At 37.3% G+C, this 26,812-nt stretch overlaps 3 protein-coding genes across 3 annotated transcripts in view; all 3 read left to right on the forward strand.

The window, feature by feature from the left end:
• Positions 1-26,812, forward strand: part of LOC142239306 (uncharacterized) — a 34,399-nt gene that overhangs the window by 6,297 nt on the left and 1,290 nt on the right. The gene's annotated exons all lie outside the window — the stretch shown is intronic.
• Positions 21,606-22,544, forward strand: LOC142239813 (uncharacterized). The gene is made up of 2 exons (XM_075311578.1): positions 21,606-21,644; positions 21,702-22,544. Exons 1-2 carry the CDS (start codon positions 21,606-21,608, stop codon positions 22,542-22,544), a joined length of 882 nt encoding a protein of 293 aa, XP_075167693.1.
• Positions 23,632-26,712, forward strand: LOC142239814 (uncharacterized). The gene is made up of 2 exons (XM_075311579.1): positions 23,632-25,877; positions 25,947-26,712. The coding sequence occupies exons 1-2, from the start codon at positions 23,632-23,634 to the stop codon at positions 26,710-26,712; spliced, it is 3,012 nt and encodes a 1,003-aa protein (XP_075167694.1).

Below are 26,812 nucleotides of genomic sequence, written 5' to 3' on the forward strand. Positions count from 1 at the left end.
AACTTGTAATAGATGTTCAAATACCGCTGGTTGAACAGATTTCTGCAGAAATATTCCGAGTTATACCATTACCTGTGGAGAAGAACGGCACTACAGTAATAGCCGCCATACGTCAGGAGTTTCTGGTATACAGTTATGAGATAGATGTTTATCATCTGATCTCGCAAGCTCTGTTGAATCAATGTCAGCTGAATGGTGAAAAGGAATACCTGTGCAGAAGCAATTGGGTATGGAAATATGCTAATGATAACTCGTGCGAGTTGGCGGTGCTTAAAGCAACAAGTAAATGTAGCTGCGAGTTTTTGGATGCAAGAGAACGTGCAAGAGAGAATGTTTGGATTGAATTGCAAGCTAAAGGATCTTGGCTGTTTAAGACAAAGCAACCAGTTTCAGCCCATACACTGTGCGCAGAGGGCACTAAAGGAGTTTTGGAGCCTTGGTATTATTTCCCTTGAATCAGGATGTACCACCCGGGTCGGACGTACAGTATTGAGAGCACCACAAGAGGGAAGATCAGAGTTATCTTATAATTCAACCTCCTATATCTTGAAGGAAGTCAAAGATAGCACCACGCTGGAAGAAATAGGCTACCGCGAGATAAATCATACAGCAGTGGTTGAGCAGTTGAAGGAGGAAATCCGGAAGTTGAAGGCAAGCTCGATTCATCTTAAGGGGTTATCGTGGCATCACATGAGTGGTCACATATCTCTAATATCTTCGTCTCTAATTGTGATTGTATTAGTATGTTATGTAGTTTACAAATATGTGACAAGGAAAAGTAATGTAGTTGTTATTCGCCGCCCGCAGAATGTTTAGATTTCTAAACATGTGCTATCTGCGATTCGTGCATTTAGGGTATAAGGTTTATGACTGGCAATTAAAATAAAATCAAGAACGGATTACATGTGCAGCCGCGGCTGATAACACACTAATGTGCTGCACATGCGTGGTCATAAAATCTTATCTAAGGGATAACAAATACAGGATAGCGTTGAATAAATATTTGCTTATCTTTGTCTTTGCTTTTAAGAATATTTAGATTGTAGGTAGTTTATGATTTAGTATATAAGAATGAACATTTTTTAAAATAAATTAGTGTCTTACACAGCGATCCGGAGCGGTCCATTTTTTTCGCTCCGCTCCGCTCCCGCTCCGGAGAAAAAAAAACCGCTCCGCTCCTCGCTCCGCTCCGAGAAAAAAAAATCGCTCCGCTCCACGCTCCGCTCCGCTCCTCTTCGAGAAAATTATAGTACAAACATTGTATTATTTGTTCAATTGAGGTTTATTTTATTTAGAAAAATCGGGCGTTACATATATGGGAGCTATAGCTAAATCTGAACCGATTTCGATGATTTTTTGCACATATAGTTAGTGCTATAGAAGATTACATTTCGCCAACTTTGAGTAAGATCGGTTGATAAATAAGGGTTTTATGACCTAATTTGACAAAATCGGGCGATACATATATATGGGACCTATATCTAAATCTGAACCGATTTCGATGAAATTTTCAGACTTAAAGGGTGATACAGAAGATTATTTTGTGCTAAATTTGACGACGATCGGTTAGTAAAAAAAGTGCAACGTGACCCCATTTGTCGAAATCGGGCAATACATATATATGGGAGCTATATCTAAATTTGATCCGATTTCTTCCAAATTCAATAACGTTCGTCCTTGTGCCCCAAAAAACTCCCTGTACCAAATTTCATCAAAATCGGTTAATAATTGCGACCGAAATCCTGTGAACAACAAATACATGGACAGACGGACGGATGGACGGACGGACGCCAAGCGCTAGATCGACTCAGGAGGTGATTCTGAGTCGATCGGTATATATTTTATGGGGTCTAAAATCAATATTTCTTGTAGGCACATTTTTTGGCAGATCAAACTTATTATACCCTAACCACTATGTGGTTTACGGTATAATGACTTTAAAACAATGTGTTGAAATATTTTATTAATTTTGAAGATTTTTTCAGAAATATTAAATCCATTTTGACTTCATTAAAACGAAATTTGCATTCATGTTAGGATACACATTTTTATGTCGAATCACTTAGCTATAAGGACAAACAGACTTCATTGAAAAGTTTAGAAACTTTTAGACAAGGAAAAACTTTTTTTCAGAGAAATACGTCTTCTCTTCTAAGCAAAATTCGTATTCGTATTTTAAGCATGTGAAATATTTGGCCTCCCGTCAATATTCTTTGCGGTGCACCATCTACTATTTAATATGTGATAGAAACCAAATTTATGAAAATGGACCAAAATGGACCAAATTCTGTTTGGTCTGACCATCGGACTAAATTTAAAAATTAGAAATCTTTTGGACCAATTTTGGTCCGATCGGACCAAAACGGCAACGCTGATTGGAATTGAAAGTCTATACACAGAGTATAAGTAACTACTCTCCGAAAGTTTTTTTGTTGTTTTGCAACAGACGTAGAGAAGAGGTTTTGTTATATTTGTAATGTGTGTGTGTATGTTTATGTTTGCAACAACCTCCATCGACATCAGTCCGTGGTATACCTACGAATATTCTTACTCAGATCTAGTGTTACCTAATTTCGCTTTTTTCCCCTTTATTGTATAATAAATGTATATGCGCACATTTTTCAACCAAAATTGAAACTATCCATAATTTTAATTAAATTTTCGAACTAATATCAGAAATAAGAGAATGCTAGGATATAGTACAATAGTAAAGGAAATGTGAATGAAAAAAGCATGCCCGGTTCCAAAGATTTTGTCTTTACTTTAACAGTTTGGGTATTAATTCCGAGCCAAAGAAGCGGAGAATACAAGTAAGGATACTTTAAAGACGTAATTCTCTTTTAAATTTGGGGGTTATGTACTTGCTTCTAGGAAGCAAATGTTAATTTTTAATTTTTTTAGATTTTTTTTCGTCAGTTGTTATCAAAATCCTTTAAAAACGAGTTATTTTTTTTTCCATATTAAGACTCGACTTCCAGTAGAAATTATGCTATGTTTCAAGTAAAAAGCGTCTTTAAAATAAAGTGTTGAAAAACATGTCTTATTTTTTAACGATTTTTTGCTTTGTAGGCAAGATGCAAAAAGGAAACAAATTTAAAGACAATTTTATTAATTTTAAAGAATTTTTCTTAATTATTAAAGTCACGTTGACCTTACCTCAAAAATTGTATCTTTCATGTTATGATACACATTTTTAAGTAAAATCACTTAATTATAAGGACATTACAACTTCATTCAAAAGTTTATTGTCTTTGGGACAAGAAAAAAAACTTTATTTTAGAGAAATGCGTCTTCCATGTTAAGCAAAATTTGCATTCTTATTCTAAGGACATGGAATCTTTGACTTCACGACAATATTTTTTTCAATGTAGAAAACTAAAAAATTAAATATAAATAAGATCGTTTAATTGCATTTATTTGACGTGCATTACAAACATTTTTGTAGTAATACGGGATGAAATTGATCGAAAGTACTGTTGTTACTTTTACAACACATACTAGATATATATTTTGACATTTGCCGTTTTTGAAAACAATTACTAAAAAACACGTTGTGTTTTCCCCAATGTACGTACAAAAATACATATCGTACATTTTAAACGTTTACTCACACTACGCTAAGTACTAGCTAAATTTGAAATTACCTACACAGTGTAATTTCAAAGTTACACATTTCATTCAAGTAATATTTTATTCGGAGCGGAGCGGTTTTTCATTTGGAAACCGCTCCGCTCCCGCTCCGCTCCGGATTTTAGAAATGCCGCTCCCGCTCCGCTCCCGCTCCGGCAAAAAAAGGGCTTGCTCCGCTCCGCTCCACGCTCCGCTCCGGATCCCTGGTCTTACAAGCATTCAAAACGTAAAGATAGTTTTCGTTGTTTTTACAAGAAGAAAAAAATTACGTTTTACAGTTGATAACATTACATGGAAATTGGAAATAGTGGAATAATAAACTAATATTTCGATGCTGTTGATTCTTAATAAATATATTTAATATATTAATAAAACATGTCTTTTATTATAAAAAATTGTCTATATAAATAAATAAAATTGTATATTGTAAATTAATTAAAAAAGTTCAATAAAATCATTCCATATATGAATTCAATTCAGTTAAATTTTTTCATTCTGTAGTATAGTGGTACATAAATATAGGAAAATGTTAGCTAATATATGGAATGCATTCTACCTAATTTTTATGAAAATCACATCGTTCAAACAAATAAAAACGTCTTTGGCGCTATACGAAGTTCAACTTTCTTCACAATGAGTTCATTTTAACTTAAAGAAGGGGTCACTTTTTTCTGGGTGTAGTGACACAACGGTACTTGTCAAAGACACAATTTTTGCGCTAGTGATGTGGAATTTTGTGTATATTTACCGACTATAAAAATTTTTTCGGTTCTCCTAAATTTCATTTTTCAATTATTTCCCATTTTTGGTATCAAAAACCCCAATGTGCGTCGTAGGTCCATGCATGATTGCAATTTATGTTTATTTTTCGTTTGTATTTTTTAAATGAAAAACTTAATTTCCTTAATGAAACAGTGTTAAATTTTAGGCAACAACAAAAAAATTACATTTTCCCGTTTATGGAAATTTATTTCCTGCACTTACAGCATATTTCTGATATCCGAACGAAAACAATTGCGAACGAACGGTAGTCACTCACTTTCGTCTAGATTTGGTTTTCTCTAACTTCCTTTAGTTCGTTCGCAAAGCTTTCGTTACTGTTAAATGCTAGCATTACCAGATCTCAATTTTTTCAATTTCCTGAAAAAGGCCCATACATTTTAAAAATTATTTTGCATAAAATTCAATCTTGCATCGCCGTTTATTTGGCAATCTTTTCCCGCATCTGATATTTGGTTTAGCTCAATAATTGTTTTTTAAAAAATTAGCGCGCGTAGAGATATAAGGATTTGTATTTCTATATTTCTGCATTAATTACAGTTCAGTTCTCCTTTTAATGAGTGTTTCATTCGAAATGTGATATAAATCACTTTTATCACATATTTGCATTAAAAGCTTTAATAAATTTATCAATTATTAAGTTTTTCATTATTTATGAATGCCTTTTTCCACAAAACGAAAGGTATTTACCAAGTGAGTGGTTTTGACATTTCAGTTCGACAAAATGCCAACGAATCGAGTTAGAGAAACCCAATTTAGAGGTTACGTTACGTCTTCGTTCGCATTGACTTTCGTTTCGATTTTCGTTTAGATACTCCTTAGAGAAACCAAAATCAGCTGTTTTTCGTTTTGTATGCCAACGAAGACTAGGTTAGGTTAGGTGGCAGCCCGATGTATCAGGCCCACTTAGACTATTCAGTCCATTGTGATACCACATTGGTGAACTTCTCTCTTATCACTGAGTGCTGCCCGATTCCATGTTAAGCTCCTCCTTTTTATAGCCGTAAATGGTTTGATGTGCTCAGCAGCCAATTTCCCATCTTCTTAAGTGTATTGTCTTTGATATATATGTATATACCAGAGCAAACGAAATAAAAAGAAAACATCATCGCATTTGATTAAAGTTAATACTTGCTTTTCGTTCGCTCCGCTCCGAAACCCTGGTTACAAATCTTGCAATTCTCCCATCGAACATTTGCCATCATAACAGCTTTCTCACGCAGTAAGAGATTGAATGTAGACAGAAGCATGCCAATAGATTCTAGTTCTCCTGGATTATGTACGGTAGCTATTAGCCTTTCTAAGGGTGTTTTCGATTCGCAAAAAATATGTTGCTTTGGTGTTACACTACTTTTTCCCTAATTGACATTTCGCCCAAATGATAGTGTAATTCTAAAGTTATTGTTAATTTATAATATTGTGAGGTACAAAGGATCCAAAATCTATGACAGTGTTCTTCATATGTTGCAATCAATTTCGAGAATGTTGTACCTTTTTTCCCAATCGAAATCGCCATAACTCATCCGGTAAGTTCCTATGGCCAGACACCCAAATTAGGAGAATATTGTATTGCTCAGCCATGTCGTTGAGAGATTTGTGGATGGCCGTTTCCGAGTTAAGGACCACAAACTCCAAGGATATTATTGCAGGTTGGCTGTCCGAGTATGTATTAATGCCAACATTTGTTGGAACATTACTTATCATCCAAGAGGCGATTCTTCTTTTATTTCTAATATTTCAGCCTGAAAAACATTACAGTGACTAGGTTAATCTTTTCACTATACGAAGTTCCAGGTCTTTAGTATATACTCCGTCCATACATCCAATATACTCCGATTACACCTCTGAGTTTAATCCACTATGTTTGACACATCTGGCATTATTTTGAGTAACCGTGCGTTTTTTCCGACCACAGCGATAGCTCACGCAACCGCACAGCCTTTGATGCAGCTGACTGTTTGCAAAAATTTCTAAAGGCAGTAGATGCAGCATGACATTAAGATAATATGTTCCTATCTTACTGAATGCACCTGAAATCCACACGCATGCCATGAGCTGAACTTTATTTACCAGACCACAACTCTATATAGCATTATAGGTGTAACCACTTTAGTCCCTACTTGTTTCCTATTGCCTTTTTGCGCGAGTACAAAAGTACCGTGGCTTTTCCATCCCTTTCTTCAATATTAAGCTTAAAGTTCAGCGTACTGTCCAAAATAACCCCAAGGTATTTTGCACACTTACTAAAAGGGAATTTTAATACCCCCTAAGGAGAAGACTGTTTTTCATATGTTTGGGTGTAAAAATTATATATTAGGAACTCAAATTTATAAAATTATAAAATGTTTGTAAATATAATATGCTTGGAAGCAAACATATATTAATTTAGAAATAGCCTATAAATATATATGTGTTTAGAAAGAGAGACTTAGAGAGTATGCTGCAAGTAAAAGAATGGAAGTAACCAAATGGCGCCTTAAAAATATATATGCACAAGGAAATTTTCATTAAAATGTTTTCCTACCAGTGTATGCCTAAGGTGAAATATATATGCTTGAAGCAAAATGTGTTTGGGGTATGTGTTACAGAAGCGATTTTTTTAGAGTGTATGTATATAACAGAAGCACATGTTTCACTTAAGCATTTTTTAAAATGTGAAATTCTAGACAAAGTTTTAAACTGTTTCGGGTAAAAGATTATAGTCTTGACATCCGGAAAAATCAATTCTCTGTTTTGTGTTTTCCGTACGACAGAATGCTACTTTCAATGGTTGATTATTTCGCGTATTAAACATATTCTGATTTCTTGTAAAAATTATAGTGTAGTGACCAATATTCTGCAAACTTTTGAAAATATACAAGCACGTTTGAAATTTATATATACACCTCAAAGGAAAAATCGATGGTAGTTGTTACGAATAAATCATTTGTCGCTTTGTTTTGTAGACCCTGTAAAGACTTCTACGCGGTGTTTTGTTTATCGGCATTAACGTTGCTAAATAATTTAGATGACTCTGAATTAGAGCATTATGTAGAAGCAATTTTATTTCATCGCTAAATTTATATTTAAATTTGAAAAAGATGCCAATTGCCGGCGAAGTTTTGGATTTCAAATGTTTAATGTGCGTTTCCTAGGCAAGGTAAGATTGTAATTGTGTAGCTAAATACTTTATTGTACTGATCTCATGTAACTCCTGACCGCCAACTAGAAACCTCTTAGAGAAAATTTGGAACACACAGAAATGTCACCAGCATTACTGAGAGGGGATAATCTCACCTCTTACGCACGACACATTTTTGTTTAGTCAAAATCATGAGATTTAGTTTGAATTTCATTTACGACTAACGTGATTCCGCTTGTCACGAAAGTTTCCTGTATAAGTGCTTAGATCTAATAGGGCCAATTTTTTTTATCTAATCATATCTAATAAGATCCCCCAACTTTGAAAATATAAATATATACCTATCTAAAGTTAAATGCCCCCAAAACAATAGAAAATCAATAAAAAACAAGTATATACGGCCGTAAGTTCGGCCAGGCCGAAGCTTATGTACCCTCCACCATGGATTGCGTAGAAACTTCTACTGAAGACTGTCATCCACAATCGAATTACTTGGGTTGCGGTAACACTTGCCGATGGCAAGGTATCTTAAAACTTCCTAACACCATAATATATACCACATAGTCCATACGTGGTATATATTAAACTAAAAAAGGCCGATTAAATACGTATATAATTAAGTTTAAAGTTTCTATAGAAATAAAATTTTGACAACATTTTCTATAGAAGTAAAATTTGGAAAAAATTTTCTATAGAAATAAAATTTGGATAAAATTTTCTATAGAAATAAAATTCTGACAACATTTTCTATAGAAATAAATTTTTTACAAAATTTTCTATAGAAATAAAATTTTGACAAAATGTTCTATAGAAATAAAATTTTGACAACATTTTCTATAGAAATAAATATTTGACAAAATTGTCTATAGATATAACATTTTGACAATGTTTTCTATAAAAATAAAATTTTGGTACATTATTTTTGGCTCGAGTGGCAACCATGATTATAAACCGATAAGGACCAATTTTTGTGTGATTGGGGATCGCCTATATATAACTATAGACCGATATGGACCAATTTTGGCATGGCTATTAGCGGCCTTATACTAACAGCACGATGCAAATTTCAACCGGATCGGATGAATTTTGCTCCTCTAAGAGGCTCCGGAGGACAAATCGGATCGGCTTATATGGGGGCTATATATAATTATGGACCGATGTGGACCAATTTTTGCACGGTCATTAGAGAACATATACCAACACCATGTACAAAATTTCAGCCGGATCGGATGAAATTTGGTTCTCTTAGAGGCTCCGCAAGCCAAATCGGGGGATCGGTTTATATGGGGGCTATATATAATTATGGACCGATGTGGACCAATTTTTGCATGGTTGTTAGAGACCATATACTAACACCATGTACCAAATTTCAGCCGGATCGGAGAAATTTTCTTCTCTTAGAGCAATCGCAAGCCAAATTTGGGGGTCCGTTTATATGGATGCTATACGTAAAAGTGGACCGATATGGCCCATTTTCAATACCATCCGACCTACATCAATAACAACTACTTGTGCCAAGTTTCAAGTCGATAGCTTGTTTCGTTCGGAAGTTAGCGTGATTTCAACAGACGGACGGACGGACGGACGGACATGCTCAGATCGACTCAGAATTTCACCACGACCCAGAATATATATACTTTATGGGGTCTTAGAGCAATATTTCGATGTGTTACAAACGGAATGACAAAGTTAATATACCCCCATTCCTATGGTGGAGGGTATAAAAAGCAAAAAAAAAGCTATGAAAATTGTTGAACGCACCGTTCAACTAGATTAAGTATTTTCATTCATTTTATACAATTTTTTGTTTACTTAATTTCTTTAAATATTACGTTGAAATAATATCTTATTTTCATTTAATTGTAACGTCAAAACGACCTATTAACTTTTGAAGTAATAATTTTAGTACATTTGCTCTTTTTGATCTCATTTATTTTCGTTAAGTTTTATTTTTTCTCTCCGCATGAAGCGGTTCTTTTGTACTTTAAGTTAAGTTACCAACTTCACCTCGACCAATAAAGTCGCAAATAATTGTATGAATTCAAGTGGAATTCTTTTTGTTGTTTTCCTTTATCCTTTTGGAAAACCCCTTTAAATATTATTAGCCCTTGGTTCACGACCAGAGCTAACATATGGTCCTTCGAAAAATCCTAGCGACGTTAGGATTGGAATTACGTTCCAGTGGATTATAAATCACCAGATTGTCTAATCTAGATTCTGGGATTTCATGTCGAGAAGTTGAATGTAAATGGTTCATTTCTCCATCACAAAAGAAAAAAACAGAAACTAAGGCGGTTTATACGGTGTCATCTACTAATTAGCTGCATTGATCATTTGTATTACGTACAACAAGTTTGACCAACGAATATCAACTCCATTTCTACGGCAAAAGTCCATCGGAGACCACCTTGGTACAAAGGAAAGTAAGAAGAACTGAACAGGTATGTACAGTGAGAATTAGCATTGCTGATATTACGATCAATTTGTATTCTATGTACAACGAAACGTTCAAAAATCTCGCCATCTATTCTTTAATATATTGCGTAATAATCACCATAACCTATGGACGCAGCCCTAAAACAAAATTAATATTTACAATAACAAAATCAACTGAAAAAGTAAATAAATTCCGCAAAGTCTTGTATATAATTGCATTATACATATATCACGCAACAACAAATTGTACAACGAACACTCGCGACAAATCATACATTTGTTTCAGTTCCAATCCAGAGAATGAAGCCGCCGAGTCGCGCCGCCGATTTTAGCCGCCGCCGACCAGTTTCTTCCAGCCGAAGCCGCCGCCGAATATATCGACTCATCTCGACTCATAATTAGCCGCCAAGTAATCAAAAATATTGATTTAAATCAGAAAAATTTATTAATAATTGTTGTATTTTTTGTTAAAATGTTTAACTTTCAACCCAAAATCCATCAGTATCATGTTTCTATAATAGCTTTGCAACCATTTAGCTCAGAAAATGTAAATGAAATGAAAATTTGATTGTAAGTTTGGTTGTACAACTAATCTCATTACCATTCGGATTACCTCAAATCGATTTTATAATGGATAATTGTCCGCCGCCGAATAGACGAATTTATATCGGCTTAGCCATCAAGCCGCCGCCGCCGGAGGCAAAAAATTAGTGTCAGCCGCCGCCGGCAAAAATGGGTCGGCTTCATTCTCTGTTCCAATCGTTCTTCATTATTAGTGAATAGTTATTAATTTGATAACCGGTAGATGTTAGTCGCACACAAAACTACACATACATACGTATGAAGAAGAACAAAATCAAAGTTCTTTTCATTTAAAACTAAACGGACGTATCGGTGATCAAATTTAATAAACTTCAAGAAATTATAAAGAAAGTGCGGTAAAGACATTATAAAATTATGCGTTGATCGTCTAGGTTAGGTTAGGTTAAAGTGGCAGCCCGATTAAGATTCAGGCTCACTTAGACTATTCAGTCCATTGTGATACCACATTAACTAAAAGTACCTATTACATATGGGCACTTCTAGTTTTAACCGCTGAACCTTCTTGATTATTTTTCTTTGTTGAACCAACCAGATTGTTCCAAAACCATTAGCAGACTGCTTAAGTTAACGTTTTCCAGATCCGCCAGTAATCTGAAGCTATATGCTCCTAAAAGTTGCTTGCGCTTTACACAAAATGCAGGACACTCACACAAGAGTTGTTTAATTGATTCTTTTTCCTCCGCATCATGACAGCTCATACAATAGTCATTATACTTTTGCAAAATCTCCTATCAGGCAGCGACCCGTTATAGCAGATATCAGGAGTGATATCTGACGTCTCGAGAACATTAGCATATCTAGTGTGCGGTTTAAGTTGAAATGGGGCCATATTTGCTTGGTGTCGTTACAACCCTTGCAATTCTCCCATCGAACATTTGCCATCATAACAGCCTTCTCACGCAGCATGAGCTTGCAGGTAGCTAGGGGCATACCAACAAATTCTAGTTCCCCTGGAATATGTAAGGTAGTCCCTAGCCTTGCCAACTCATACGCTTCGCAGTTCCCCGGTATGTTCCTATGGCCAGGCACCCATATTAGGTGAATATTGTACTGCTCAGCCATCTCATTGAGAGATTTGCGGCAATCGATGGTCGTTTTCGAGTTGAGGAACACAGAGTCCAAGGATTTTATTGCAGGTTGACTGTCTGAGTATATATTAATGTCCACATTTTTTGGAACATTACTTCTCAGCCAATTCGCCACCTCTGTTATTGCTAATATTTCAGCCTGAAAAACACTACAGTGATTAGGTAATCTTTTCGCTATTTGAAGTTCCAGATTATTAGAATATACTCCGAACCCCACTTGTCCATCCAATTTGGAGCCATCAGTGTAGAAATCTATATATTCTTTATTCCCCGGGGTCTGTGTGCACCACGCCTCACTGTTGGGGATTAGAGTCTCAAACTTTTTGTCGAAAAGTGGACTCGCCAAAGTGTAATCCACTACGTTAGGTACATCTGGCATTATTTTGAGGACAGAACTGTGACCGTAACCTTTTTCCGACCACAGCGATAGTTCGCGAAACCGCACAGCCGTTGTTGCAGCTGACTGTTTGGCCAAAATGTCTAAAAGCAATAGATGCAGCATGACATTAAGGGAATTTGTTCCTGTCTTGCTGAATGCGCCTGAAATACACAAACACGCCATACGCTGAACTTTATCTAAACCAGTCGGTTTCTGAAGTGCCGGCCACCAGACTACAACACCATATAGCATTATAGGTCTAACCACTGCCGTGTATAGCCAATGCACAATTTTTGGTTTTAGTCCCCACTTTTTTCCTATTGCCTTTTTGCACGAGTACAAAGCTACAGTTGCCTTCCTCGCCCTTTCTTCAATATTAAGCTTAAAGTTCAGCTTCCTGTCCAAAATAACGCCAAGGTATTTTGCACAATCACCAAAGGGAATTTCAAACCCCCTAAGGAAATAGGCCTAACCGTGGGAGTTTTGCGATCTTTGCAGTACATGACTAATTCTGTCTTTGCAGGATTTACCCCAAGACCATTGTCTTTCGCCCATTGTTCGCCCTCTGAATAATATCTCTGATTGTGGATGGGAATTTTCCCCTGACTGCCAGAGCTACATCATCTGCGTATGCCACCACTTTTATCCTTTCTTTTTCTAGAGTAACCAGAAGGCTATTTATAGCAACATTCCAAAGAAGAGGTGATAGAACTCCTCCTTGGGGAGTGCCTCTGTTCACATACTTTTGTATGTTTGCTTGTCCTAGTGTGGCTGAAATACGTCTCTTCATTAGCAGTTCGTCTAACAGCCTGAGTATACATGGATCAACATTCAGAGTTGTCAGTCCATTTAATATCGAGCTCGGATGGACATTATTGAATGCCCCTTCGATGCCTAGAAACGCCACGATTGTGTATTCTTTGACAGATAGTGAGCTTTCAATAAAGCTAACTAGTTCATGTAGTGCGTTCTCAGTAGACCTGCCCTTCGAGTATGCATGTTGTCGTTTCGAGAGCAAACTTGAATCGATCCTAGTTCTAAGATAAATATCTATCATCCTCTCCAGAGTCTTAAGTAGGAATGATGATAAGCTGATTGGTCGGAAATCCTTCGCATTCGAGTGAGAGGCTTTTCCCGCTTTAGGTATGAAAACGACTTTTGATTCCCTCCACTTTCCTGGGATATATGATAAGTTGATACATCCTTTATATATCACCGACAACCAGGGGATAATTTTGTCAGTTACAGCTTGTAACTCCGCCGGAGTAATTCCATCAGGTCCAGGGGATTTGAATGGTCCAAAGCTATTTAGCGCCCATCTTATTCTAGTTTCCGATACAATTTCCTCGACAGGAAACGACCGCTGAGCAACTGTGGCACCGCCAGTACATGGTTCAACCGTCTGATTTCCAGGAAAATGTGTGTCCAATAGTACCTCCATCGTCTCCTCACTGGACGTTGTCCAATTGCCCTCCGATGTTTTAATGAAACCTGGAGCGGAGTTGGTGGATGCTAGAACCTTCCGTAGTCTGGAAGCCTCTGACGTATTCTCAATACTGCTGCAGTAAGCATTCCAAGAGTTATGCTGAGCATTTCTCAGTTCTCGCTTGTATCCTCTCAGATTCTTCTTGTAAGTGTCCCAGTCCTCAGGGGCTCTGGTGGACTTTGCCTTGTTAAAGAGCTTCCTGCAGGATTTCCTCATATTACTTAATTCCGTAGACCACCATGGTGGTCGATGTTTCCCCCTTGGCTTTCCTCTAGGGCATGCAGCTTTCAGTGAGATGTTGAAGGCCTTAGTAATCCGCTCCACTGCGTGTTCGATATCTTGCACATTTCTCATATTTGTCTCTGTTATTTCCGGTATCGTCATATTGAACGATTCCCTATACCTATTCCAGTCAGCTTTCCTAACATTTGGCGGAAATATGATCTTGGTGATATGAACATCAAATTTGAAACTGATGTAGCGATGATCTGAGAAGCTGTGTTCACTTAAAACCTGCCACTCAGATATCATTTCATTCAGCTCTTGCGAGGCCAAGGTGATGTCCAAAACCTCTTGCCTGTTTTTAGTGACAAAGGTTGGGACATCTCCCTTGTTGCAAACTACCAGATTAGTACGCAAAATAAACTCTATTAGCGACTCTCCCCTTGCATTAGTATCACTACTTCCCCATATACTATGATGTGCATTCGCATCGCATCCCATAATGAGTTTCGTCTTTGTTTTCAGTGACTCCTCCACTAAGGTCTTAACGGCATATGGAGGCATCTCCCTGTCATGTCCCATGTAGACCGAAGATACCCAATATTTGCATTTGGCTATTTCTAAACTTGCAACGACAGTGTCTGTATTGCACATTGAAGGAAGCAGAAACAAGTTAAGCTCGTTTTTAGCAATTATACAGGCTCGAATTACATCATTACCAGTATACTGCAATAGTTTGAACCCCGGAGTACTTTCATCAGGAGAACTTTTAAGGCAGCACATGCAGCCTTACAATGATGAAGATTTATCTGGAGGATCCGTAGGACCATCGAGATTTTCAACAACCGTCACATCAGCCGCTTCAATCGAGTCATCAAGAATGTCCTCTTCAGAGATATCGGTGACTCTCGCAATAACCATAGGTTCAACTTTGGTGAGTTCTGAGGCAGTAGAAGCCTCCTCACGCATACGGTATCTATCCATGTCTTCAAATGTCTTGGTATCCCCCTCGACTTCGCAAGAGGATCCGCTTACTTCTGATTCAGACAGAGGCTTGTCCATTTCTGAATCCTTTAGCTGATCGTTTTTATATACCTTCATTTGGAAATAATGAAAGCCATAACATACACGGCCCTGGGACTTTGCTAGATGTGGCAAAGACTGAGTGTTCAATATAAACACTGCATGCCGTCGTGGCCCATCCACTTCATCCAAACGGCCAACCTTCCAATCAGCTGTTGGAAGATCTGGATTGCATTGTTTCAGTCTATTTAAAATAAATTCAGGGTCAGGAGGGTTTGCAGGTATCCACGCATGTGCTCTTGGTCTAGCCGGTATGTCTTTCTTCTCGACTAACTCTAGAGCAGCTCCTTCCCAAACTTCACCAATTAGTATCAGAGCAGCTTTAAAACATTCTATAGACCTCTGGTCCTCAAATTCGACTAGCTTAAATCGTCCTTGATACCAACCAGCCTCTTGGTTTCGAGGATCTGGGCCGGGAAACTTTTCCAGCACCTGTGAGTAGACGCCAGACAAAGCATTCTCAATTTCCCCCCATTTTTGCTTTGGAACCATACCGTCCAATGCTCCTTTATTTATGATAGCCATCACAAGGCTGTCTTTAGCAACTGAGGCAAACGATCGTTGATCCCTTTTGGAGGATGGCAGCTCATCCGGTGATCGTTCCCTTTTTCCATCCTCAAGAATTCCTTGAGCCCATTTTAAGGAATCGCTTTGTTTAGCCGACAACGTGCTTGGATCGACTGATCCTAATTTCTTTAGGATAAACAAAGCATTTCTGCGTTCTTTGAATCTCTTTCGTGAGGGATTACCTCCTTTTGATGCCGTTACCTTGGAAAAGGTCCGACTTGTCAAATTGTCGCCACCTGTCGACCCGTCTACAGGTCGACTAATTGGGCCTAACTCTTGGTCATTGCCCAAATTTATAACTCCAGTCGATACCCGTCCACTGGGCCCTGAAGTTAGCAACCCAGTGGATGTCTTTGAATTTCTCTGCATGGTGGCCTAATATCCCACCACACTTGAAATTCGTAGTAGGTACTTATTACGATGATTTTATCCGCTATTAAAAAACACGTCCGTTCCGTTCGACGGTTGAAATAATCATCGTTGATCGTCTAAAAAGTGTTCTAGTTATTGTGAAATATAAAGATATAAAAGACATTGAAAATTTCTATCAAAGACTATTTGGCTCGTCCACGACGAATAGTGTCCCCTCTTGCAAATACAAAAAGCAGCAGAAATTCAACATAAGCAACAAAAAAACTCTCAAGCAATTCATCAGTGCAAATAAGGTGAGTGGTTTGAAATTCTTTTTAACAATTTGGTGTCTTGGCTGGAAAAAGTTACAAAATAATTCTATGACAAAACATAGCACCCTGCCGGTAAAACAAATATTTAAATAAAACAAATAAACGATCGAACTAAAAACATCAACGAGTGCCAGTAGTTGAAATAAATATTCTCAAAATTATAAATTGTGTAAAGCAAATAAAGTTTCCAAAAAATTATTTGGTGAAAAGAAAACCAACGGTTCTTTTTGTTCAAGGTCAGTGGTGTACGTGACCATCGATCTACAACAACTCTTACATTGTCTCTTTGCATATAGTCTATGCTTACAACAACAACAAGTCTGGATAGCCACAGCTTGTGTGTACAACAACAACATTGTAACATAGAAGTCATCTATGCAACATTTTGTGCATTGCCCTACATCCGCATAAATTCGCATATAAAATTGGGGATAGAGCACATCAGATATTGCCAGACGGAGCTAATTTCATTAAACCTAGGATTGTAAACAAAAATACAGGAATTGTTGGAAATAATTTTAAATGTTAATTAAAGTGAAAGAAAACAATCGGGAAACATTTCAAACTACAAAATATCGCAATATATGAACATTTTATTGTGGAGAAAAGAAATTTAAATATAAACATTTTATAGTGCCAAACTGATTTTTGTTATCAACTTGAATAAATTTCTGGTTTTTTTTTTGGAATAATTATATCAACCGAAAAGCCTGTGGGTGTAAAGCGGAATTAAATAAGAACACGATTAAGTACACGAGTAAAACAAAACGATCTTTATTCAAGGAGGTTTACAAAAGGAGTGATTTAACAAGATCAAAAAGAATAAGACAAAAGTACAAAGAGGAGAATAGTATTGGGATTGTAATAGAGGGGAATAAGGTGACCAGAATCTTACAAACCCTGCCGCAATCCAAATACTATTTGATTCAAAAATTAATTCAATATTCATCAAATAACATTTTACAAAAATTTTCATGTTTCTGTTTACATAAACATTTCGTAAATAAATCAGCTATGTTTTCTGCTGTGGTAACATATTCGATCTGAATCTCTTTGGCATCGAATTTTTCCCTTATATAGTGGTACCGAATGTCGATATGTTTACTACGTTTGTGAGCCACTGGATTTTCGACAAGAAACTGTGCACCTTGGTTGTCACACTTCAGAATTGTTGGTCCACGAACATAGTCATCCATACTAATTTCTTTCAGCGAACTTCTAACGTACACCACTTCTTTGGTACCTTGGCACATAGCCACGTATTCGGCTTCCATAGAGCTCAGAGATACTTGTTTTTGTTTTTGGGATTCCCAAGCTATGGGACCACCCGCCATAAATAGCACAAATCCGCTATACGACCGTCTGTCGCTCACGTCTGACCCCCAGTCAGCATCTGTGTATGAAACCAAACCATTATTATTTTTATCATAAGATAACATACCTTTAGGTTTCGATTTGAGGTATCGAAGAACATGCTTAGCTGCCGTAAAATGTTCTCTCTCAGGGTGACTACAGAACTGAGATAGCTTTGACACCACATGGCATATGTCGGGGCGAGAATACACCGACAAATAATTTAATGCTCCGACTAATGATTGGTAGTTAGCTGCATCGTGTCCACTGCAATCGTCTTTGGAACATTTTTCAAGCACCAATCCATTTGCGAGAGGAGTATTTGCTGGCTTACATCCGCTCATGTTCCACTTTGCCAGTAAATCTCTTACATACTTCTCTTGATGTATTCGGATTTTACCTCTCAATCCATCTCTCTCGATTTCAAGTCCCAAGTAATACTTAGCAGGCCCACTGTCAACTGCGTCTACATATTTGTTTAATTCTTGGACAATTCTCTTCATCATATTTTCCGATGAGCACGACAACAAAATGTCGTCCACATAAACGGCGAGCAAAACCAATTCGCCATCTATTTTGTTTACATACAGGCAATTATCTGACTTACACCTTTCGAAGCCAATCTTTATCAGGATTTCATTTAGCTTTCTATTCCAGTCCCTGCCGGCTTGTTTTAATCCGTAGAGTGATTTCTTCAATCTACATACATGATCAGGGTACTTTTGGTCCACATACATTTCTGGTTGTCGCATGAAAACTTCCTCCTCTAATTCACCATTGAGATATGCTGACACAATGTCTATGTGATTTACCAAATATTCCTTCTGAGCAGCTATGGCAAACAGCATACGAATAGCAGACACTCTTATTACCGGAGAGAATGTTTCGGTATAATCCACCTGGGGTTGTTGCGAAAAACCTTGTGCCACTAATCTCGCTTTAAATTTTTCTATTTCGCCATTTGGTTTTCGCTTGGTCACAAACACCCACTTACACCCAACAATGTTTTTATCCACCGGTTTTTGGACTAATTCCCATGTTCCTTTCTGCTTCAAATTTTCATATTCCGTATTCATTGCCTTTTTCCAAAATTCTTTATTTTTGCTTTTCATTGCTTCAGCCACAGTTTTTGGATCTTCTTCTTCTTCTTCTGTTACATTATTTAACAATGCACTTGTAGTTGGCTCCACCACACGAAGTTTTCTTGGTCTTCCCTTTCTACCTGTTCTCACAGTCTTGGGTCTTCCTCTTCTTCTTTTCTCACCTGGTTCGGCCTCTTCGTTTTCTTCAAATGTTGTCTCACCTTCATTCTCTGCTTCTTCTTCATTCATTGGTTCTTTTCTTGAATTTTCTTTTCTTGCTTTCGGCAATTCCAAATCAACAGCAAACCAATCGTCATTTGGCTCCATATTCCCTCCGTCATCATTTTTATCTTTTGGCAAATTCGAAAAACTATTTTCGAAAAATTTGACGTCACGGGCTATTGTTATTGTTCTGTCCTGGCTATTGAACAAACGATATCCCTTAGTTTGATGAGCATAGCCTACAAATGTAAGGCGTTCTCCTTTGGGCAATAATTTTGATCTGTTGTTTCGTTTATCCAACTTTACCACATCACAGCCAAATATACGTAGATGGGCTACAGAAGGTTTTCGTCCAAACCAATATTCATAAGGTGTCTTGTTCCCAAGTACCTTCGTAGGACAACGATTACGAATATACGATGACGTATTTAAAGCTTCTGCCCACAGCATCTGAGGTAATCCCGACTCCAGCAATAAACATCTGGTCATTTCTACCAGGGTTCTGTTTGCCCTCTCAGCAATTCCATTTTGCTGAGGGGTATAAATGACAGTAGTTTGATGGTTTATGCCTTCATCCTTCAAAAATCTTTGAAAATCATTACTGAGATACTCGGTACCATTATCACTACGTAATGTTTTCAAAACACAGCCAGTTTGTTTCTCAGCATTGATTTTGAACATTTTAAAAACATTTAGGGCTTCACTCTTTTTCTTCAAAAAAATACACTGTAGTGAATCTTGAAAAATCATCTATAAACGATATAAAATATCGTGAACCACTTCCACTACAAATTCTCATCGGCCCACAAATATCGGTGTGTACCAATTCCAATGGTCTTTTTGAAAAACTTTCATTGTATTTCTGGAATGGTTGCACCGTGATTTTACACATTGAACAGGTCATACACGAAAAATCATTTGGTTCGAATAATTCCATTGACATACCACGTACCATTTCTTTGCTTTTGAGTTTCTGCATATCTCTCATATTAAGGTGGCCATACCTTTTATGCCAGAGAACACAATCATTTGGTTTTGCCATCATCAATTTTTCATTTTTATCCAATTCCACAACAAAAATACCTGATTGAGCCTTTGCTTTAAAAATCATTTCACCTTTCTTTGTCATTGCAGCTATTTTCTCTTTTGAAAAATACACCTGATTTCCATGCTCAATAATTTTTGACACCGACAAAAAGTTGGCACTCAACTCTGGTACAAAGAGCACATTAGATAAAGTGATGTCGGTAAATGCCGATTTTATATTTACATCACCTATCCCCGCTGCATACATATGATCTCCCGATGCTAATGAAATGTTTTGTTTATGCTCTCTTAACGAAGAGAACAACGACTTATCCCCACTCATGTGTGATGACGCTCCACTGTCTAATATCCATTGCTTGTTGTTGGAGCATATTTCTTTCTCGCTTGCATTCATCATCATTGATTTGTTGTTGTTGTTGTGGGTGTTTAATCTGCATTGCGACTTGATGTGCCCCCGCTTTCCGCACGCATAGCACTTGATGTTCTTTTTTCGATTTTCATCATTGTCTTTTTCGCTTTGTCTTTTTTTAGAGTTTGACTTATTCTTGGAATTTGCGGCGAATACATGTTCCTCCCCCACATCCTCTCTTTCTCCACGTCTTTGGGATTCTTCTAATATTTTGACCTTGAGACGGTCAAATGGAGGTAACGTGTCTCTGCTTTCTACAGCAACAACAAAACTCTCGTAGTCTTCAGGTAGACTACACAGCAAGACAATACTCACAAAGTCTTCTGGAATGGTTATATCGATTTCTTTCAGGGAATCGACGAGGCTCGTAAATTCATTAATTTGTTGTGTAAACGATAATCCCTCTTGCATTTTAAATCTAACCAACCGTTTGAATAGGGTTACCTTCCGAGCTGGATCTTTCGTTACGTAAATGCTACTTAAAGTATTCCAAGCATCTTTAGCAGTCTTACATTTTTTCACATGGACTAATTCTGATGGCTTTATACTCAGGGTAATTGTGGCCAATGCCTTCATGTCCATCACCCTCCAAAACTCCTTTTCCTCTACAGTAGCCGATATAGGACAAGCACTTTCAACTGCTGACCAGTAATCCATAGTTATGAGAAGGCTTCTCATATGAATTGCCCAACTGGAATAGTTGTCTCCATTTAACTTTTCTATTTGTAGCGAACCGGACATTTTTCACAATTCAAAAACCACGAATTTTTAACAAAAATTTTCCGTTTTAACAAATTCTCGACCGACTTAATATTTCTTATTTAACTTTTTGGCACGCTGGGCTCATAACCTATGTGGGTGTAAAGCGGAATTAAATAAGAACACGATTAAGTACACGAGTAAAACAAAACGATCTTTATTCAAGGAGGTTTACAAAAGGAGTGATTTAACAAGATCAAAAAGAATAAGACAAAAGTACAAAGAGGAGAATAGTATTGGGATTGTAATAGAGGGGAATAAGGTGACCAGAATCTTACAAAGCCAAATTAAAGAAGTGTTGTCATATGGAAAATATGAATACTTGTTCCGGTCAATTAAAGTAAACATATCCAGGACAAAAAAAATATTTAAGTTTAAAACGAGTTTGCCTAACTACACAATTTTAAATTTTATTCTTCGGGACAATTTAAATTCATCTTGAAACTAAAAAATAGACTTTCAAACGAAAATACAGAATATATTTTTTTATAATTTAAACATTTTGTAATTAAAAGGAACAAGTAGCAAAACTACGATAATTAGTCTAGTAACTTTGATTATTACCACAATCAGGGTCATTGTTGAAATTTCAAATTTAGATTTGTTTAATCAATTTTTTTGATTTTTCGAAAATAAATACAAAAACAATAAAAAAATGGCGGCACGTAGAAAACATCTCTTCAACCACGGTCAAGTAATATAATTTTGTAATAACTTTAAATTTGCAAAAGATGACGTCAATATTTCTCAGCTCGACGTGGAGCAAGCTGAATTGGAAAGACGTTGGTCCAAGCTCACTGTTTCATTCGAAGAAATAATGACAGGTGAGGATGAGGCTTTAACGAACGAATTTGGTGGAACGGCTACCACAAAATATGAAGAGGCAAGTTTAGCTTACAGAAAATGTAAGACTAAAATTATCGAAATGCGAAAAAGAAAATCACAGTTAAAAGCAGATGAATCTCTCAAAATGGAGACATCGATGACCCAACCTGGGTTTTCTTCTCTTAAGCTCCCACCTTGCGATACCCACCCATTCGAAGGGGGTTATTCGAAATGGCCGGCGTTTCGGGATATTTTTACAGCCGTTTTCTCGAATCATCCCGAATTATTTCCAGCGCAAAAGCTTTACCACTTGCGAAGCAAAACGAGGGGGGAGGCCTACCAAATCGTGAAAAAGTTTGACCTGGTAGATGAAAATTTTCAGCTGGCATGGGATGCGCTAGTAACGCGCTATGAAAATCCACGAATTTTAGTTCATCAACAGATGAAACAACTTTTCGGTTTACCATCAATTCAAATGGAGACCCCAAAATCTATTCGGCAGATACAAAGTGGTATCAATGATAGTTTGTCAATTTTTAAATCCTACAAAATCAACACGGATAATTGGGACCCCATATTGGTCCACCTCTGTTCCACAAAACTTCCAGAGGATACTTTACGTGCCTGGGAAGACTCGCTCAGCAATCATAAAGAGTTGCCAACTTGGTTGCAAATGAGTTCTTTTCTCTCCAAACGAATTGAAATAATAGAAACAATCTCAGATTTTCGAAAATTCGAGAGAATATCATGGACAACAGCAAAAATCTAAATCTTTCGTATCTAACATAGAATCGGATAAGCAAAAATACTTATGTAAAAAATGTAATCGTAATCATCCAACGATCGTCTGAAATATGTATATTCAAACAAATACTGCTCGAACTGTCTTTCTCCATCTCATTTTAAATCAAATTGCACGAGTGACAGATCATGCTCAAAATGTAATAAGAAGCATCACACAATGCTTCATCTTGAATCCAATGAAAAAAAAAAATAGTTCTCGCCGAGAACAAGTACAAGCTTCAGAACAACCAGCTTCCTCTCCTGTGCCTTCGGAAATACCCAGCACCAGTTCTCAGTCAACTAATGTTCAAGCGCATTTTACTCAAAATGGCGGGACAACTATTTTACCTACGGCTCTTATTGACATTGACCATGCAGGAGAATTGTATACCTTACTTGTTCTTTTAGATGCAGGGTCGGAGAGAACATTTATATCACGACGAGTCCAACAAACTTTAAATCTCCCTATAGTAACGAGTAACTTTCAAATTTCTGGGCTCGGTGAGACGGTTGTTTGTAACTCAAAATCATTATGCGGCGTTAATATAAAATCAAGGATCTCGAATTTTAAAATTAAAGCAAATGCTATCGTTGTGCCAAAGCTTACACATTTTTTGCCGTCAAAGCAAGCTAGAATCGAAAATCTCCCTGATCTAAACGATTTAAAGTTAGCAGACCCAAATTTCTTTAAGCCTGGACCTATTGACATGATAATTGGAAGTTATTACTTGCCTTCTATAAATTTAAATGGTGTTCGATCTATTATCGAGAGCTGCCTTGAGGCTCGAGAATCTTATTTTGGGTGGTATTTATCCGGTCCTTTACCATCCGCGGATGTTCATAGTTTTTCAACTCTTGTATCAAGTTCTGATGATTTTCTTCTACATGAACAATTACGAAAATTTTGGGAGGTCGAAGAAACTGAAAGATCGAATCCTATTTCAGAATAGGATCAATTTTGTGAAGATTTTTTTCGGCAGACAACCTTTCGCCAAACTGATGGGAGATTTGTCGTACGTCTACCTTTTAAGGCAGAGTTTCCAGAGAAAGTTTATTTAGGACATTCTAGAAATATGGCACTTGCCCAATTCCATCGCATGGAAAAAACGTTAGAAAAAACTCCTGATCTCAACATTTGTTACCAGAAAGTTCTTCAAGAATATGTGGACATGGATCACATGGAGCCATGCTACAGTTTTGAAACTTCCGCTGAAAAACAATTTCTATTTTTTCTACCTCACCACGCTGTGATTAGGCCAGAGAGCAAATCAACCAAATTGCGAATTGTATTTAATGGCTCAAAAAAGACAGACAGTGGGTTCTCCTTGAATGATGTGTTATATGCTGGACCAATTTTACAAGCAGATTTAATGCAAATTGTACTCAGGTGGCGGTACTATAAATATGTCTTCACAGGTGATATACAAAAGATGTATCGCCAAGTTTTGATTCATCCTGAAGATAGAAAATTTCAGCAAATTATTTTTCGACCCAGTCCCAATCAAAGTGCCAAACAATTCCAACTCAAAACTGTTACATTTGGGATAAATTGTGCGCCCTTCTTGGCCTTACGGACCCTGCAGCAGTTAAGTGAGGATTGTAAAAACCAATATCCCAAGGCTTCTGATATTTTGAGATCTGAAATTTATGTTGATGATGTGTTGTCAGGAGGACACACATTAGAAGAAGCTAAAATAAAGCAAACACAATTAATTAAGGCTTTAAATTCTGCGTGCTTCCCCTTGAAAAAACTGACTGCAAATAATTCTGTTCTTCTCGAACATTTGGCCCGGGAGGATCTTCTGGATGAAGATTTTCTGAAAATCGACGACTCCAGCACCATTAAAACATTAGGCATCCGCTGGAATGCCATACATGATATTTTTTACTATGTTGTCGAACCTATTAGTCCCACATCAGGAGCAACAAAGCGACAAGTTCTCTCTATCATTGCTCGACTTTTCGACCCACTTGGTTGGTTGGGACCAATTATTATTACAGCAAAGCTTCTCATGCAGAAGTTGTGGGAAGATAAGATAGATTGGGATGAAGGCATCCCACCCCATTTATTAATGAAATGGAAATCGTTCATCGAAAGTTTGCCGAATATCGCCGAAATAAAAATCCCCCGATACGTGAATTTTTCTCCAGGAGCTCCGATCCAGATACACGGATTTTGCGACGCGTCGGAGAAGGCGTACTGTGGCGTAATTTATATTAGAACTGTCGATGAAAACCAAGTAATTTCCAGTCACCTACTGGTTGCAAATACAAAAGTAGCTCCACTTAAGAAAACCACCATTCCAAAGCTCGAGTTATGTGGTGCTGAGCTACTTACAAAAATGATAAAACAATTTCAATTTTCTTTCGGACAATCATATGATCTATATTTATGGACCGACTCATCCATCGTCCTTGGCTGGCTACAAAAGCCACCTCAAATCTTAAAAACGTTTGTAGCAAATAGTGTTACGAAAATTTTGGACATTACTCGAGAATCACAGTGGAAACATATAAGAACGGAGGACAATCCTGCCGATTTGGGCACACAAGGGTGTTCTTCTCAAGATTTGATAAATAATTCACTGTGGTGGCATGGGCCATCCTGGCTTCAACAACCGATTGAAGTTTGGCCAAAACCAAGAACATTCGATCCTACGGATCTTGAAACAAAGAAGGTTTCAACGTTTCATCTTGAACTGCAAGAGGACATAACTTCGCGATTCTCATCTTTAAACAGGGCACTACGTGTCGTTAGCTATATGTTTCGATTTGTTAAATTATGTCGCAGGAAAGTTCAACCTGAAAATAAAAATCTAACCTCAGCTGAAATAGTTTATACAAAAAATCGTTTAATTATTTTGGCTCAACGCATTCACTATCCTAGAGAATATGAAAATCTTCAAGATAAAAAGCAAATCAACAATAAAAGTCATATCTTGACTCTAAATCCGTTTTTAGACAAGGAAGGTCTTCTTAGAGTTGGTGGAAGACTTCAAAATGCTGGCTTGAGTTACTCCGAAAGACATCCTGTCATAATACCAGAAAAATCTGATTTCGCCATGCTCTTTGTAAGATATACTCACCAAATTCTTCTACATGCAGAATATAACATCATGCTCCGTGCTATACGTCAAGGATTTTATATTCCCCGTCTTAAAAATTGTATAAGAAAATGTATAAGGGAGTGCAAGGCTTGCACCATATGTAAACAAAAATTCCAAAATCAGTTGATGGCGGCCCTTCCCCCTGAACGTGTTAACTTTTCGCTACCATTCACTTATGCGGGTGTGGACTTTGCTGGCCCGTTTAATATTAAGTAATCAATTTTAAGAAATGCGAAGATTATTAAGGGTTACGCAGCCATCTTTGTGTGTTTCTCAACGAGAGCGGTCCATATTGAAGTTTGTTCCGACCTCTCAGCTGATTCATTCCTGGCAGCGTTTTCGAGATTTACCGGACGTCGTGGTTTACCGAAAACCACGTTCTCCGACAACGGTCGAAACTTCGTTGGTGCTAATTTTAAACTATTGAAGGAACACAATAATTTTTTGAAAAACGCAGAAAAATGTATTGAAGATAAATACGCTCTTCATGGATTTTCTTGGTCTTTCATTCCCCCTTACGCTCCACATATGGGTGGCCTATGGGAGGCCGCCGCAAAAAGTATGAAGTCCCATCTGAAGAAAGTAACGAATAATCTATCGTTCACGTTTGAAGAGTTTGCCACCTTGCTGATTAAAATTAAAGCCGTGCTGAATTCCAGACCGATTTCACCTATCTCGGAAAATCCAGACGAATTACTACCACTTACTCCAGGTCATCTGCTCAGAGGAGCTGCTCTTATCGCTCCCCCTGAGTCTTTAATTGAGCCACACGAAACTGAAATTTCTCATTTATCCAGATGGAAACGGTTGAAAGCTATTCAACATGCATTTAGTCAACGTTGGAAGTCGGAATATATTACTGAGCTTCAAAGCCGTTTCAAGTGGAAGACCACAAGAAATAATATCAAAGTTGATGACTTTGTCATAATCAAGGATGACACTTGCCTCCCACGGAGTGGAGACTCGGTCGTATCGTTAAAGTTATTCGCGGAAATGATAACAATGTACGCGTTGCAGAAATTAAAACCCAAAATGGCACAATCGTGAGACCGATCGCGAAACTTTGCTTGTTGCCTACAACAGCATCATCAGACTCTTCGCATTACAAGCTAAAAGATTCATCGACAAATGATCGTTTTTTAGAATG

The sequence above is a fragment of the Haematobia irritans genome, chromosome 5 (genome assembly GCF_050003625.1).
Source record: "Haematobia irritans isolate KBUSLIRL chromosome 5, ASM5000362v1, whole genome shotgun sequence".
NCBI lineage: Eukaryota > Metazoa > Arthropoda > Insecta > Diptera > Muscidae > Haematobia > Haematobia irritans.

Coding starts and splice junctions, on each gene's coding strand:
- LOC142239813 (XM_075311578.1), top strand. CDS start 21,606: ATGGCGGCACGTAGAAAACATCTCTTCAACCACGGTCAA. Junction 21,645..21,701: donor ATCTCTTCAACCACGGTCAA/GTAATATAATTT, acceptor AATATTTCTCAG/CTCGACGTGGAGCAAGCTGA.
- LOC142239814 (XM_075311579.1), top strand. CDS start 23,632: ATGGCACTTGCCCAATTCCATCGCATGGAAAAAACGTTAGAAAAAACT. Junction 25,878..25,946: donor GCTGGCCCGTTTAATATTAA/GTAATCAATTTT, acceptor TTTCTCAACGAG/AGCGGTCCATATTGAAGTTT.